At 42.2% G+C, this 16,219-nt stretch overlaps 1 protein-coding gene across 1 annotated transcript in view; it reads left to right on the top strand.

Moving 5' to 3' along the window:
- The window catches only part of SLC7A11 (solute carrier family 7 member 11), a 184,779-nt gene that overhangs the window by 123,716 nt on the left and 44,844 nt on the right, over positions 1–16,219 (top strand). The window contains exons 8-10 of the mRNA XM_069976836.1: positions 7,765–7,888; positions 8,875–8,978; positions 11,880–11,976. Coding sequence (XP_069832937.1) covers positions 7,765–7,888; positions 8,875–8,978; positions 11,880–11,976 — 325 coding nt within the window. The remainder of the gene's footprint in view (positions 1–7,764; positions 7,889–8,874; positions 8,979–11,879; positions 11,977–16,219) is intronic.

The following is a 16,219-nucleotide window of genomic DNA, read 5'->3' as shown; positions in this document are numbered from 1 at the left end:
CCACTTTGTCTCTGCACCTTTATTATAGCCAGTTCTGTTCTGGAAAGCTATGGTCCACTGCAAAACTGTGTGTATTGTGTCACCTCTTTTAGTATTCAGGTCTGCTATTCCATTCATTTCTTGTATGCATATTCAGTTATTAGTGCCTAAGGGTATTATGTCGCCCCCCAGTGTTCAAGTATGGTACCTGTCATGTATATTTGGTCCTATATGTCCTAATGGTGTGATGATGCAATGGCTGGATGTCACGTGACTGCCCCTGCTTCCATGGTAACCCCAATGGCCATCGAGCTTTGGCTGAGGATACCATGCGACTTCCTCTCTACCTCAGTCTTGTCTTCCACCTTCAGGGGGACAGGTTGTGTGTGTGTCCTCTCTCCCCTGTCAGGAGAGAGGTACGTGGTCTCTGCTGCTCCAGTTCCACAAGAAGTGTTCCTGGCTGTGTTCTATTCTCAAGTCCTCAAGATTCTCATCCTAACCACAAGATTTGGGTGCCATTCTTCAGTAATTCCTCTCATCATCTTCTCTAATCATCAATAGCAAGTATTCATCTCAGTTTCATACTGCCCAGCATCTTATCCTCAGTCTCACTACTACTCCCATCATTCAGTACACTATCATCACAGCCTATTGCAGCATCACCCATTACTTTGCCTTATCCAAGATTGCCTTATACCCGGTTGCATCTGGAGAGACTGTTGCTACTAGTTACCACCATTATAATAAATACACAACTACCGTTGTTTCTGAAACTTGGCATTGGTGTAATTATTGGTGCCCTGACTAAGGACAACGAAGAATTGCTCGGGCTCCGCATGGTCAGGTTCCTGCTGGTTAGCTGCATCCCCTCGTGCCATAATCGTGACATAACATCTGGCAGGCAGCTGGCCGGGATCCTACCCGGTACTACCATCTACCACTACTCTCCGTGGAGTGCCCAGCGCATATGTCCTGCAGGAAGTGGTGTATGCTTTCCAGTCTGACACAGTGCTCTCTGCTGCCACCTCTGTCCATGTCAGGAACTGTCCAGAGCAGCAGCAAGTCCTCATAGAAAACCTCTCCTGTTCTCCAGACTGGAAAGAATACACCACTTCCTGCAGGACATACAGTAGCTGATAAGTAATGGAAAGATTTTTTTTAATTGAAGTAATTTACAAATCTCTGGCACAAATCTCTTTGTGAACTAACCATTTAAAGGAGCACTGTGGTGTGCAGGCTGGCCCTTTGAGTACATTGTATACACAGTGACTCACTGAGTGACATAATCATGCTGATTCCAGTCATTTAACCATTCAAATATCATGATAAATAGCAACAACAACATTTAGGTACTTCACTGCCCTGCTAGGTAAGTGTCTGGTGGCTGCCAGAGGACTCTACTAAGCTTCTTAACCAGCCATAGTGCCTCTGTACCAGCTATAGTGCCTCTGTACCAGCCGTAGTGCCACTATACCAGCCATAGTGCCTCTTTACGAGCTATAGTGCCTCTGTACCAGCCGTAGTGTCTCTGTACCAGCCGTAGTGCCTCTGTACCAGCTATAGTTCCTCTGTACAAGCGGCAGTTCCTCTGTGCCAGCCGTAGTGCCTCTGTAACAGCCATAGTGCTTCTTTACCAGCTATAGTGCCTCTGTACCAGCCGTAGTGCCTCTGTACCAGCCGTAGTGCCTCTGTACCAGCTATAGTTCCTCTGTACCAGCCTTAGTGCCACTGTACCAGCCATAGTGCTTCTTTACCAGCTATAGTGCCTCTGTACCAGCCGTAGTGCCTCTGTACCAGCCGTAGTGCCTCTGTACAAGCTATAGTTTCTCTGTAGCAGCTATAGTTCCTCTGTACCAGCCGTTCCTCTGTGCCAGCCGTAGTGCCTCTGTACCAGCCGTAGTGCCTCTGTACCAGCCATAGTGCCTCTGTACCAGCCTTAGTGCCTCTGTACCAGCCGTAGTGCCTCTGTACCAGCCGTAGGGCATCTGCACCAGCCAAAGTGCCTCTGTACCAGCCTTAGTGCCTCTGTACCAGCCAAAGTGCCTCTGTACCAGCCTTAGTGCCTCTGTACCAGCCAAAGTGCCTCTGTACCAGCCTTAGTGCCTCTGTACCAGCCATATTTACTCTGTACCAGCCGTAGGGCATCTGTACCAGCCATAGTTACTCTGTACCAGCCTTAGTGCCTCTGTACCAGCCTTAGTGCCTCTGTACCAGCCTTAGTGCCTCTGTACCAGCTATAGTGCCTCTGTACCAGCTGTACTGCCTCTATACCAGCCTTAGTTCCTCTGTACCAGCCTTAGTTCCTCTGTACCAGCCTTAGTTCCTCTGTACCAGCTATAGTGCCTCTGTACCAGCTGTACTGCCTCTATACCAGCCATAGTGCCTCTGTACCAGCCTCAGTTCCTCTGTACCAGCCCTAGTGCCTCTGTACCAGCCGTAGTGCCTCTGTACCAGCCGTAGTGCCTCTGTACCAGCCTGAGATCACTGATCAATGCTATGCAATAGAATAACAGTCACCCAAATAAGCAATCTTAATATGGCTTTGTAGCAGTCTCTTAAAAGTAGTAGAAGTTTTTCAGCTCACAAGACCTGCAACAATCCGCCCTCCTGGTGCACGAAAGTGCAAGCTATCACCAAGACAATGTAGAGAAGAAGCCAGCAATCCCAGGAAAAATTCCAAATATTTCCATTAGTATAGCTTCACATACAGAAAACAGAAAACATACAGAAAACATCACACAGATAGCATGCCATTGTTACCGAACCACAAATTGAAATTTGTCACTGTAAAGTACATTGCACCTGTTTAAAAAAAAATAAAAAAAAAAGTCCTCACATGGGTCTGTAGATGAAAAAAGGCAAGAATTATGGCTTCTAGAAAGTGAAAAGGAAAAAAAAATGGATGCTTAAGAGCTTGAATTTGAATATGAATTTCTTTAAGGGGATGAATTTATTCAGTGTCTGGGGTATAAAGTCATTCAGGGGTGTGTGGTATGAATTTATTCAAGGGTTGGAATAATTTTCAGTAGAAATCTGCCTTTCAGTAGGTTGAGTAGAAGTTATACCTTTGGGCTTCACAGCACACATTCTGTTTTCTATAATATTTGTGTGATGCCATATAACAGGCTTCAGGACTAAGGCTATGTTCACACTACGTAAAACTACGGCCGTTGTTGCCGATGGCAACAACGGCCATAGTTTTTGCGGGGTGGAACAATGCGTTACTTTCAATAGGATCCCGGCTGGAGCGTATACACATCGTATACGCTCCAACTGGGATCCCGTGTGGCCCCGCAAATAACTGACATGTCATTTTTCTGTGGCCGCAATTCAATGAATTGTGGCCGTAGGAAACCCTGTCAGTGCACACTGTGGAGCAAGTGGCTCCGGACGCTTGCTTCACTGTGTGCTATGGGAAGCTCTGATGCGGGTGCGCGCTGATGCGCCCGCATCAGAGCTCTGCGGCCGGAAAGATCATCCGGACGGTGCTTACAGTAAGTACCGGCCGCGATGATCTGGCCAGAGACTGGCCGTTCCGTGACCTGGCCGGGTCACAGAACGGCCGGTCTCATACGACATGTGAACATAGCCTAAGAATGCATCCCACTAACAGAAGTAGAGGAGACATGGCAGCCTAGGGCTAGGTTCACACTATATATAAATGACTGATGTATTTAACAACAACGGCCATCATTGAAGAAGTAATGTCCATTATTTCAAAAACAACATAAGTTATTTTGGCATTTTTACATAGTGTGAACCTAGCCTAGAAATGGTAGTAAGAAGTGGGCTGCCCTACAGTAGAACGATCTCACAACGTGGACACAATGCAGATCTCTGTAATACAAAAGTAATCATAAAATGGTCAATCCAAACTGAACCTTAAACAAACCGCACTTACACAGCTAAAAAATTGCAGGCTTTTAGCTGTTTAAGAGTGGTTCAGCAAGTCTGCTCATCATCAATACTTACCCGTCTTCACCCCACTTCCCCCCCCAGTGTCCTCCTTCTCTGGTCTCCGGAGTCCCCCATACCCACCTCCAGCCAATCACTGACTAAGATGAGACAGTGCCCTGTCCAGTGATTGGTTGAGTGGCTGTTACTCTCGTCTTGCCAATCACTGGCGGTGATTTGTCTGGTAGTCCGTCAGTCAATGATTGGCTGAGTTGGGTTGTCACTCCTTACTGACTGACTGAGATGGGACATAGCAGCCAATGATCGGCTGAGTGTAGGAAAGCATCATCGGGCCACCATCTTAATGAACTCATTACGAACTTTGCAAAGAGTTTGGTTTGGTACTTTTTGCTAGGTTTGTAACAAATCTTGGTTCCTAAGATTCGGTTTGCTCATCTCTTTTTAGCAGTCAGATCCCGGTCATCTTGTTATGTGTCTGACATTGTTTCCTCAGATAGTGATTTTCTATAACAGATAAGAACAGGTGTGCGGATTACTCTTAGTAGGTTGTTACATTATCTGAATTTGGGACACTTCACACCTTCTGCGGGATGTATAGTATGACTGCTTTGACTTTCTTGGATGACTGAAGCTTACCATGGGCTTGCTGTTACCTGTCAGTATACAGGACAAAAGCACAGCTTGTAAAATACATAGTACTCAAAAAAAAAAAAAAAAAAAGCATTTCATTATTGTCTTCAGATTTCCATTTTCATAGGAAGTGATTTTTGATAAGTCGCCAGCAAAGTGGTTGTTCTTCCTCAGGGAGCTTATAGTTTGCAGTCAGGAAGGATGACCCGAGTTTTCCAGTGATAAGAAAGGTCAGTTGCTTAACAGCTTTCCGTGCTGTATCTTTCCTAATGGTTCCACACTTACCTATTTTATTCTTTGTGTTTTCAGCACTTCTGTTAAAACAGACATTATTAAAGACATTATTAAATTAGTAAATATTCAGAGATGCACGGCGCTATATATACACATGGGAATTGAAAATTTTTGACTCAAAATAAACAAAAACAAAATCCTATCTATCTATCTATCTCCTATCTATCTATCTATCTATCTATCTATCTATCTATCTATCTATTCTACTGGAAATCTATTTATTGCTGCAGTTACTCGCATTATCTAAGCCCTCCTCCCTGCATCACACTCACAGGATACAGTATATAACTACAGTATGGGTGTTTAGAGGAATATGCCCCACCAAGGCCCTTATGTGTGAGTGGGCTCCAAGGTACCAATACCCCGTAAGGAGAAAGTATCATTATAAATGTTGGATGGAAAACATGTTATAGATTTCCCATTGGTGTGTAGAAGCCACCAGTTACACCTCTGCTGTAAGGAATTAGAGATATTGAGGTAATTTTAAGGTCTTAAAGCAAATGTACCATCAGAACATTTGCTTTAAGATTTGTACATGGATTCGTAGAATGGTGCTGGTGCGGAGAAGCTGTTGCCACCGTCCTTTCTTTGAACCACGCCTCAGTTCCTGCATATGGCCTATGGTCTATTCCTCGGCACCGGCTGGGGGTGAAGCACTGGAGGCAAGCCAGCCCACCCCCAGTGGGAGGACCCCCCCCCCCCCCCCAATGACGTGGCTTTATTAGAATTAATGATAATAGAACTGAGCTGTATGCGAGAACCAGGCTGCAGTTCAAATAAAAGGACCGTGGCACCGGCTTTCTCCGTGCCAGTGCTGTTCTATCCATGTGTGAAACTTAAATTACTGATGGAACTGTACATTCCCTCTGACATTGAGGAACTGGTTTAGCTTCCATGTGAACTGAAGGATACAGGGTAATGAATTTCTTTATGATTAATAATAGTGTCTCTTAAAGGGAACCAATCACTTCAAAAATTTCCATAACGCTAAGAAAACATGCTGCTACATGACCCAGCACTCACCTGGAACATATCCCTGTAGCCCGTCTCCCTGCCTGGTATATAGAGTATGCAAAAGAATACTGCAGAGACACCATCATGTGTCTCAACATCAGTGAACTAGCCAGACCTTCCTCCGGGAAGGAACAACCGAGCCAAGGAATTTGTACAATCAAGGAAACCACCCAAGCAAGGTATCCATCCATAGACAGCTGTTTCAGGGTATTTGCCCCTCATCAGTGTTGAGTAGGATTCTGGCTAGTGGGAGCAATGCCTAGTAAGTGCATGCAAAAGGACGCTGGCTGACCTCAGGGAGATCAACCAAAACCCCGCAGAGACACCATCATGTGTCTCGACATCAGTGTATTCTAGAACATTGCTCCCTGGGAAATCAATTATGCAAAAGAACACTGCAGAGACACCATCATGTGTCTTGATGTCAGTGAACTAGCCAAACCTCCTCCGGGAAGGACCAACCAAGCCAAGAAATGACTCCAATCAAGGAAACTACCCAAGCAAGGTATCCATCCACAGACAGCTGTTTTGGGGTATTTGCCCCTCATCAGTGTGGAGTAGGATTCTGGCTAGTATATAGACTAAACTTACATTTATAAAAGTCCCACGCTTTATGTAAATGATCCCCAACTGTGCGTCTTCTCTTTAGCAACTAGTCACAGTCACCAGGTGTATCAGCGCTGTAATCACACCTCTCTGGACGTGATTGAAGGCTCTATAATCTCTTTACATGACAGAGAGGCGAGCGGCTGATGCAAAGGCCAGCCTCTGTGTGACGTAATGAAATTACAGAGCCTTCAATCACGTCCAGAGGGGTGGGATTACAGTCCTGACACGCCTGGTGACTGTGACTAGTTGCTAAAGAGAGGACGCCCAGATTACTATTTAGGGATCATTTACATAGAGTGCGAGTCTGGCGAGAAGTTTACCAGACAGGGACACAAACTACAGGCATGTGTTTCAGAAGTGTGCTGGGTCATATAGCAGCATGTTTCCTCATCGTTATAGTGACTTATTAATGATTGGTTCACTTTAAGATTTTTTTTTGACTAGTTATCTCTACCCTGTTATTTCTTAAACAGTTTAAAGAAACTCTTTAATGACGTCTTTCATTTAGGCTTATTAATTGCTCTGAGCATCAATACTAATTGGGTTATTATTATCTTGCTAGAATAGTGAATTCAATTAAATGAAAAAGAAAAGTAGTGTGACCTTATGGCTATAATGATCTGGAAATAAATCCAGAATGTAGGAGAATGTTTCATCAATCAAGAATAGTTATAATGTCTTATAAGTATAGACTGTCTTCGAGGTCTTAGTTGAAGACATCGCGATGAGTGGGTTATAACTAAAGAATAATTCTGAGATGAGAAAACCTAACGCTATGTGCAGGTATTGTTTTTTTTTCTTATCAGCATTGCAACCCTTAATTGAGTTCTGAGAAATGAGAGTTACCTTCTACCGGTTTCTTCTGGCTTCATGGACATAGATTCCCTGCCCTGTTCTCTCTCAAGTGTCTATTTTATTTACCGTCTGATATCATAACTAGAGATGATGGAACATCGGGAAATCTTAGGTTCGATCAAACTCAAACCTTCTCGAACATTCAGCAATTGATTCCCGATGCCTTCCTGTTCCGTGGGGAAGGTGGAGACTGCCGGAGTACCGCCTGGAAAACAGGGATACAGCCTAGGTAGTGAGCTGTATCCCTTTTTTCCAGGTGGTTCTAGGGCTGTCTCCACCTTCCCCAAGGAACGGGAAGGCATCAGGGATCAAACGCTGAATGTTCAAAAAGGTTCGAGTTCGATCAAACCTAAGATTTCCCGAAGTTCAATCATCCCTAATCATAACAGTTAACATTTTATTCTGGCAGTGTAATGTTATGTAATGAATGTAGCCTTTCTAACATTTTCTTTTCCTTCTTTTCATCAGAAACATACCTCTTGCAATATGTATATCGATGGCGATTGTAACAGTCGGATATGTCTTAACCAATGTGGCCTACTATACCACCATTTCAGCAGAAGAGCTGATTCTCTCCAGTGCAGTTGCTGTGGTAAGGAGGCAGCTATATAACCAACAGATTTCTCTTCTCAAAATCACTTTGTCATACTTCTATACTATATTTTAAAGGGGAACTATCAGCAGATTAGAGAACTCTAACCTGCTGATATGTCCCTATTGCACAGGAGACGCAGAGGAGGAAGGTTTGTCTCTTATAGTATGTCTCTTACCTTCCTCCTCAGCGCTGTTCTGGTGCAGTTAGCAGTTGGCTGCACTGTCCGGTAAGACCGTTAGGAACACTGCCGGAGCGCCGATCCTGAATGCTCCTGGTCAGCCTCTGCTATTTATTATAATTAGAGAGGGGCAGATGGGCGCTATGGGGCAGGCAGTGCTCCTTACAGTCTTACCAAACCGTGAAGCAAACTACTAACTGCACCGGAACGGCACAGAGGAAGCTGTTTCGGTGCAATAGGTAGTTTGATTCATGATCCGGTAAGACTGCTAGGAGCACTGCCTACCCCCATAGCACCGATCCGGCCCATTCCATTTATTATCCATAGAAAGGGGCGGTCCAGAACGGCCAAGGAGGAAGGTAATATAGGAGACATACTATAAGACACATACCTTCCTCCTCAGCGTGTCCTGTGCAATAGGGAAATATCAGCAGGTTAGATTCATCAGACTGTACTGTAAATGTTATTTCTTAACTGGTTCGAAGACCAAATATATCTTAATGCCACTCTCCTTGGAAAGAAAATGACTCCTTTAGATTTAAAGAAGACTTTAATAATACATTCTGCAGTGCAGTAAGAATAAGTTGAATAAATATCTAGACAAATCATATTGGTTTTAACAAAGAGCCAGATACACATTGATCTTTCTGCTTGACTTAATTGTGAGACATGTACAGTGTAACTAGAAATTGGGCTAACAATGGACCTAAATCTGAAGTATACATGTCAAATGTCCTTCAGTAAATAACCTCCAGCAGAATAAATTCAAATTAAAATGACATTTCTTCTATTCATCTCTTTTCAGACATATGCAGAACGTCTCCTGGGAAACTTTTCCCTCGCTGTGCCAATTTTTGTTGCTTTATCTTGTTTTGGCTCAATGAATGGTGGGGTTTTTGCTGTTTCTAGGTAAGAAATATTATTATTCTTAGAACACTTTAACCCCTTAAGGACAGAGCCAAAAATGACCTTAAGGACGGCGACAATTTATGTTTTTGCATTTTCATTTTTTCCTCCTCGGCTTCTAGGAGTTCTAACTCTTTTATTTCATCTACAGGGCCATGTGAGGTCTGTTTTTTTTTTTTTTTTTCAGGAACAGGTGTACTTTGTAATGCAGCCTTTCAATCTGCCATAAAATAAATGACAGAACCCCAAAATATCATTTATGGGTGAATTTGGGACAAATAATGCAATTACGCAAAGTTTGGGGGGTTCCGTGTTTACGTAATGCACTTTAAAATTGAAATTTTTATATTAATTCTATAGGTCGGTCTGAATACAGCGATATGCATTTTATATAGCTTTTCTAATATTTTACTATTGTTATTAACAGTTTTTTGCAAATAGATATATTGAAAATTGCCCTATTGTAACTCCTATAGTGCATTTATTTTTTCACCTATGGGGCTGTTTGCAGCATCGTTTTTGCGCCATGATCTCTAGTTTTTATTAGTATCATATTTGTTTAGATGGGATGTACTGATCATTTTTTATTTTATTTTTTTAAATATAAAAATTAATAAAAAATCAGTGACCCTGGCATTTTTTTATCGCTTTTTGTTCACGAAGTTCACCATGCGATAATAATATTGTTCTATTTTAATAGAGTGGACGATTATGAACGTTGTGACTTATAATATGTTTATTTTATTACTTTTATGTGTTTTATTTATAAAATGGGAAAGGGGGGTAATTTAACAATAAAAACATTGGCTGTTCTTTTCTGCCTGGGCGGTATTGCATTGAAATCAATGCAACGCAGGCCATTTCATGCACACGCCGCACCAACAGCCATTGTTCAGTGCAGCCGTGCAATATAATGATCATGTCAATCAATAACGGTCACTGTTCCGTACGAACACATACAACACTGTCCTGTGTTCGGCCAGTATAACAACAGCCGTTGGTATACAGTGTGTGACCATAGCCTTACTCTTCAGAGTATTAATAGGGATTTTAGTGCTCTCCCTGCTGTTGTGATGCAGAACTATTTCCCATTCTCTTAGGGCATGGGACCAGAGCTGGGCTCTTTTTGCCAGCATTACTCATACAGGGACTTCTTTCCCTTACTTGTCTGGAAAGTCATAGGAAAGCACTTACTATTCATTGCTATACCATGACACAGTAAGGCATACTTTTTATAAAAAAAAAAAAAAAAGGACGTTGTTTTCCATTTTGAGTGTCAACAATGGCCGTCGTTTAATACATTGTGGGAAAACAATGGCCGTTGTTGCATTGACTTTAATGCATTTCATTGCAGTATGAAAAGAATGGCCGTTGTTTAATGGAAAACAATGGCCGTTCTTTTCATAAGAAGTACATTGTGTGAACATAACCTAATGGTAAGAGTACAATGGACTGAAGAGTCTTGCGAGGGGATGATTTACATAGTATATTACCATCAATGTCACATGAAAAGGAAAGGAGGTTATTAATGCACTAGGATATCAAGGTGCTATGTCAGCAGAAAGGAATAAATAATAGCAGCACGGCAAGTAGGGGGTCACACTAAGAGGTGAACTATTGCTGATATTTAATATTAATGATGACAAGCTAAAAGAAAGGAAAGATTACATTCAGGAGGCAATACATACACTAAAAGAAAGCCTGATATTTACACGTGGGATGGCTGCCTATGATCTAATAGGAGGATAGAAATGAGATGGCAGCCTTACCTTCCACTCACTTAGTCAATCGTTTTTTTTATTGACTGTTCCAGTACTGAAATATAGCTGTTTAGATTCCTATGCAAATAAGCTGGAATTTGTTCCCAGCTCAGTGCGGCCTATCCATCTCTAAGCATGCCTCTTTCTCAGTGTCGGACTGGGGTATCTAGGGCCCACCAGAGGAAATGATCCTGGGGGCCCACCAATGAAGAACTAGTGTGAAACAACAAGTCAGTCAGTATCTGTGCAGGTTCTAAAGCTGTGGGCCCACCGGAGGATTCTCTGGTCTTCTGGAGGGCCAGTCCGACATTGCTCTTATTGCCCACCCTTTTTTTGTACGAAAATCGTACATAATCACCTTCCTGAGCACTTCTAATTCATTTGAATATGCATACAAAACGTATGCAGTGAAGCCTGGTTAGGGAACCCAGCTGCATGTTGGCTTACTTTAGATGACAAATCCATGCTGACAGGTTGACAGGTCCTCCTCTTTGAAGGGGAAGTCTGGTGATTTCTAAACGCAGCCTTCAGGAGGAGGGTAGAAATTGACTTACCTCTCCCCTTGAGCGGTGGAATCAGCTGCCAGAACCCTGCCGGGCTCTGAGATCTCCAGGGTGTCAATGTTATGTCCTGGTTGATGGACTGGCCGCTCAGCCAGTTAGTGGCTAGGGCGGAAAGCATCTTCAGTCACTCGTTGGCTGAGCGGCCAGTCCATCAGCCGGGACAGGCATTTTCTCCCGAGTCACAACGTCACTACAACTCGGGTGAAATAACATCCCTTCTGCAGGCTGCCGGCTTTTAGAAATCACCAGACTTCTCCTTTAACAACAGGCAGTGGACAGCAGATTGCCGAGAAGTGAGACCCTAGTGCGCAATATAGAGCTTTTTTTTTATCGAGTAAGGAGTTGGCTTTGGAAAATGAAGTGATTTAAAAAAAACTTTTAGAACTTGTGTAGGGTAGTTGTTTAAATACTAGAAAATACATATATGATGACTTTATGTTATGATTAAATTTTTTGGCTCAGTGTAAAACAAAGTTTGCAATCGTGATTATTCATACATTCTGGAAAAACTATTTAAAAAAAAAAGTAAGCTGGCTAAATGGATGTACTGCTAATTGTAACATTTGTGTTTATTCTATCAGGATGTTCTACGTTGCCTCCCGAGAAGGTCACCTTCCCGAGATCCTTTCTATGATTCATGTACACAAGCACACTCCTTTACCAGCTGTCATTGTTTTGGTAAGCTAAGAACATTTTTTTACTGTTTCTAGCTGCTGCGTTCGTAATTGCAATTATTTATTGGTGTTTATTGGTGATGATATATTCACATACATTTCATGTCATATCCTACAGCACACAGCTTTCAAGACAACATGTTTTTTGTTGTAAATGTTTTGCAGATGACACTGGTGTAGACAATATTTTTCATTTTCTAGGTTTAAAGGGGTTGCCCACCTTTCAGCTAAATAACATTCCTATATTCAACAGGAAAAATTCAGAGCAAAACAATATACCCAAACCTATATACACTTTAAAGTGAAATGTTGTAAACAAAGAACCTAAGTCCAAAAATTGTGTGCAAAATATAAAAAAAGTGCAAAAACCACGATAAAGGATAACTATACTAGTAAGTTTATAAAGATATCACCCAAGGATCATTAGAATGAAAGTCCCGGAGTAGACCCAACGTGTTTCATCACTCGCAGTGACTTCATCAGGGGTTAGAACCCTATAATTGTCAGTGTGCCTCCTTCATTACATATGTGAGAGCTGCGGCTCCCCAGATAAGATATATAATGCCCAGAAAACTCTTTAAGGGTGTCACCATGGGGCTAAATGTTGTCACCCCAAAAACATCTGATTTTGCTGGGGAACCAGTGGTCTTTGATCGTGAACATTCCCTTATATATGAAATAGAATCTATAGTTATATATATGTGTGTATATATATATATATATATATATATATATATATATATATATATAATTATATTTTTACAATTTTTAGGGTTACCAATGTAGTATATTATTTTTTTTTCTCTTGTAATTATTATTTGTCTTTTTTGGGATTGCAAATACCAAGAACATCCGTAGATATTTAGTATGAAATTCAGTCTAGAATTTATATAATTTTGGCTTGATGACAATGGGTTATTAACCATTATTGACTGCCCCTTTAAACAGTATTTCTTGGCTCTCTAGAGGCCTAAACATGTCCATGTTGCTTAGAAGGAAAATGATAAATCATTAGCGTAACATTACTTTTGCTTTTTCCCATTATTTTATTGCATTTGAAGGCCATGCAGCATCATGCTGTTATCAGTTTCACTGGCAGATTTGTGCATCTGCTCCTGGTATTTAACTCTCAGAGGCAGGAAAGTAAATCACTTCTTATTAGTGCCTGTTCCCTGGGATTGTATGGATGGAAAGGGGCTGATTATTTCAGGCTCCTTCCCAGACATGAAGTCTTTTGAAACAGAGGTATGACTAATAAAACCTAAATTTGCTTAATTGGAAGTGAAGTAAAGCTCTATCGTCTGAGAATCCGCAATGGGCTCATCAGAGGCAGCACTGTAATGAAGGACACAAACAAGTGTACACATTTATAATGGAAAAAGACTAGTTAGTAAATTGATTCTGTGGTTAAAAGTATGTTTTACAGGCAAATAAGACAAGATATAAAAAGATACGCTTTGAGAAAGAACCAGAAAATAGGCCAGGCTTGTATATATTTCATTAAGAAAAAAGGGCTTCATATTGTATAGTAAATTAATTTTTTGTGGATAAAAAAATAGAAAATTATGCCGCTAATCATTGCATTAGAAATATAATTGATTCGATTCAAAATACTTTCGTGGTTTACAGCAATGATAATTGTAATATGTCAGTCAATTAAAATGCGCTGGTTGAGGAGATACAACATGGTCATTACTCTTAACTAAGGAGTACTTATAGGGATTCTAGAGGATTCTAAGAAATGTGAAAAAAACGACTTCAATTTGAGCAGCTACTACTTGGGATGTTTCAGTATGAGAACAGTGGTTATGTTTTCCTATCACAGCCTATGGGGAGGGGTGCTATCAGGGCCGGCGTCAGCACAGGGCTTACCTGGGCAAGTGCTGGGGCCCACAGCTCCTCTAGGGGCCAGAGTTCTGATGTTCAGCCCTCTCACTGTAGTGCAGGTGAGCGCTGAACATCAAAAGACACAGGAGAAAGGAGCAGGACCTGCAGAGAGAGAGAAGAGGGTGAAGGACCTGATCACATGACCTGCAGGTCCTCAACCTCACAGTTTGGAGATCAGCCCGACAAGGAGGAGGGGCCCGTTGAGGTTCTGTTGCCCAAGGGCCCGCAAGAACCTGAATCCAGCCCTGGGTGCTATATAAGGCCCAGAGATAGCTGTTGTAATGTGGACCACAAGCTCACATAGAAGAATTAGTGTACATTACTGACAAAAACAATGCACCAAGATGGAATTAACTTTAATACAGTATGTGTTAATTTAATAATATTATATGTAAGTGATTGCAATACCCTGTTTCCATGAAAATAAGAAGTCCTCTGAAAATAAGTAGAGGTTTTGCTTCATTGCTAAATATAAGGCCTCCCCCAAAAGTAAGACCTAGCAATTTCTTTTGGTTTGGAAGCATGCCCAACGAACAGAACACCAAGACATACAGCTGTGATTCTTTCTGGCCTGCTGCCGTTGTCCCCTACCTTTACAGTTTATTGCAGAGCATCTGCATGCTAGACATGAAGATGGTCACCTGTCACCAACCCTGAGGCTCCCTTTCTGCGGTTTTCACTTGTAAATATACAGACAAGGCATCAAGAGGCCTGCTGCCTGCCGTCATCCACTTTGTCCCCTACTTCCGAATGTAGAGCAGCACACAGTTTGCTGTTATCTCATCACCTGCCACCATACCGTACGCTGTCCCTGCTGTGCTGTACCAGTGTGCTGTGGTGAGCTCCCCCTGGTGGCTCGAAGTTGTAATTCCATCCCTGCTGTACAAATGATCCAGGAACTGCTGTGGGTGAACGTTACAGACCTACAACATCTATGGAAGCAATAATTAATATGACACTGCCTTCTTTTATTTTTTTAGGGGGAAACAGGGTATTAGAGTAAAAGGATAGGTTTATTGGGGGGGGGGGGAACTGTTCAAATGAAAGGAGGCTCTCGTATTCTGTTGAGCTGCCTCAAGGTTGGATAAAAAATTATGTGCAGTTGGGCATGGATGCATACAAGTCCTGTATGGCATTCTGTCTCACATTTGTCCTCCGATGTTGTAGATGAGCAGCTGGCAACACATGTGGGCACAGATTTTCCTGGACTTATTGCTAAGCTGTTACTGTCTCTGGGATCACTACTATCGGTGACTGGCTGTCGTATGTGATAACTCCATTGATCATCACATCTGCAGTCAGGGCAGTGTGTCACTCCACAGCAAAGACAGGAATGAAGCGCTCACTACGAGGTCTCCATAGTAAAAACACAAATAGGACCTGGGCTCTTAGCTGAAATACAATGCAGCTCCGCTCAGTAGCAGTTCAGATTTCTTGCATACAACACCACTTTCAAGAAAGGCAATGGTGGCGTGTTGTTAATGGCAGGACATGTATTGGTTTCTGGGACACCAAATTTCCATCTGTTAAGCACAAGGAAATGGTCTGAGTAGAGGCAAGGGTTTGTGGAGCTGCTTGAATGAAATGATTGTTTCTACTGGTGGTCTTTCTGGGTCACCTAGAGCCTGTTTACCATGTGTTTATACCCTCACGTAACCACTCATCCCAACACCTCCTAACAGCTTATCCAGAACATTGATGTGGCTCCCTTAAAGTTGGTCAGCTGGGAAAACAGTCAACAATCTCTCACCAAGAAGTACATTGCACAAAAGTAACCTCAGAGAGCCTTTTTATTGGGGAGCACGGGGAACATTTTATGCCCCCTTCCAGAAAGATCCAAAGGACTAAATCTGTACATTAGCTCGTTAATCTTCTTAGTTTCAATGGTGTTATCCACTTTAAAAAATTGCTCACAAATTTTACGGATTGGTGGTGGTCCAACTTTTAAAGGGGTTATCCAGCGCTACAAAAATATGGCCACTTTCTTCCCGAGACAACACCACTCTTGTCTCCAGTTCAGGTGTGGTTTGCAATTAAGCCTCATTCACTTCAATGAAACTGAGTTACAAAACTTGCACCCAAACTATAGACAAGAATGGTGCTGTCTCTGGAAGAAAGTGGTCATGTTTTTGTAACCCATTTAAGCAGCCCTGATGATCAGTTGTTTGCCACAGTGCTTGTATGAATTGTAAAGCCTTTTCAGTGTTCATGTCAGCTAGTTTATATTCTTAAATGCTGTACTCATTGTGGTGCAAGGTATTACGGGGTTGTCCAATCGACTGGGATGGGAAAATGCTGCTGTACCTTACACAAGCACTACAAATACTTAAGTAGAAAGATTGAAAGTACAATTGTAAAGC

This window comes from Dendropsophus ebraccatus, chromosome 7, assembly GCF_027789765.1.
Source record: "Dendropsophus ebraccatus isolate aDenEbr1 chromosome 7, aDenEbr1.pat, whole genome shotgun sequence".
NCBI classification, from domain to species: domain Eukaryota; kingdom Metazoa; phylum Chordata; class Amphibia; order Anura; family Hylidae; genus Dendropsophus; species Dendropsophus ebraccatus.
Note: the sequence above shows the minus strand (reverse complement) of the source record. Positions and strands in the feature narration are given on the sequence as shown.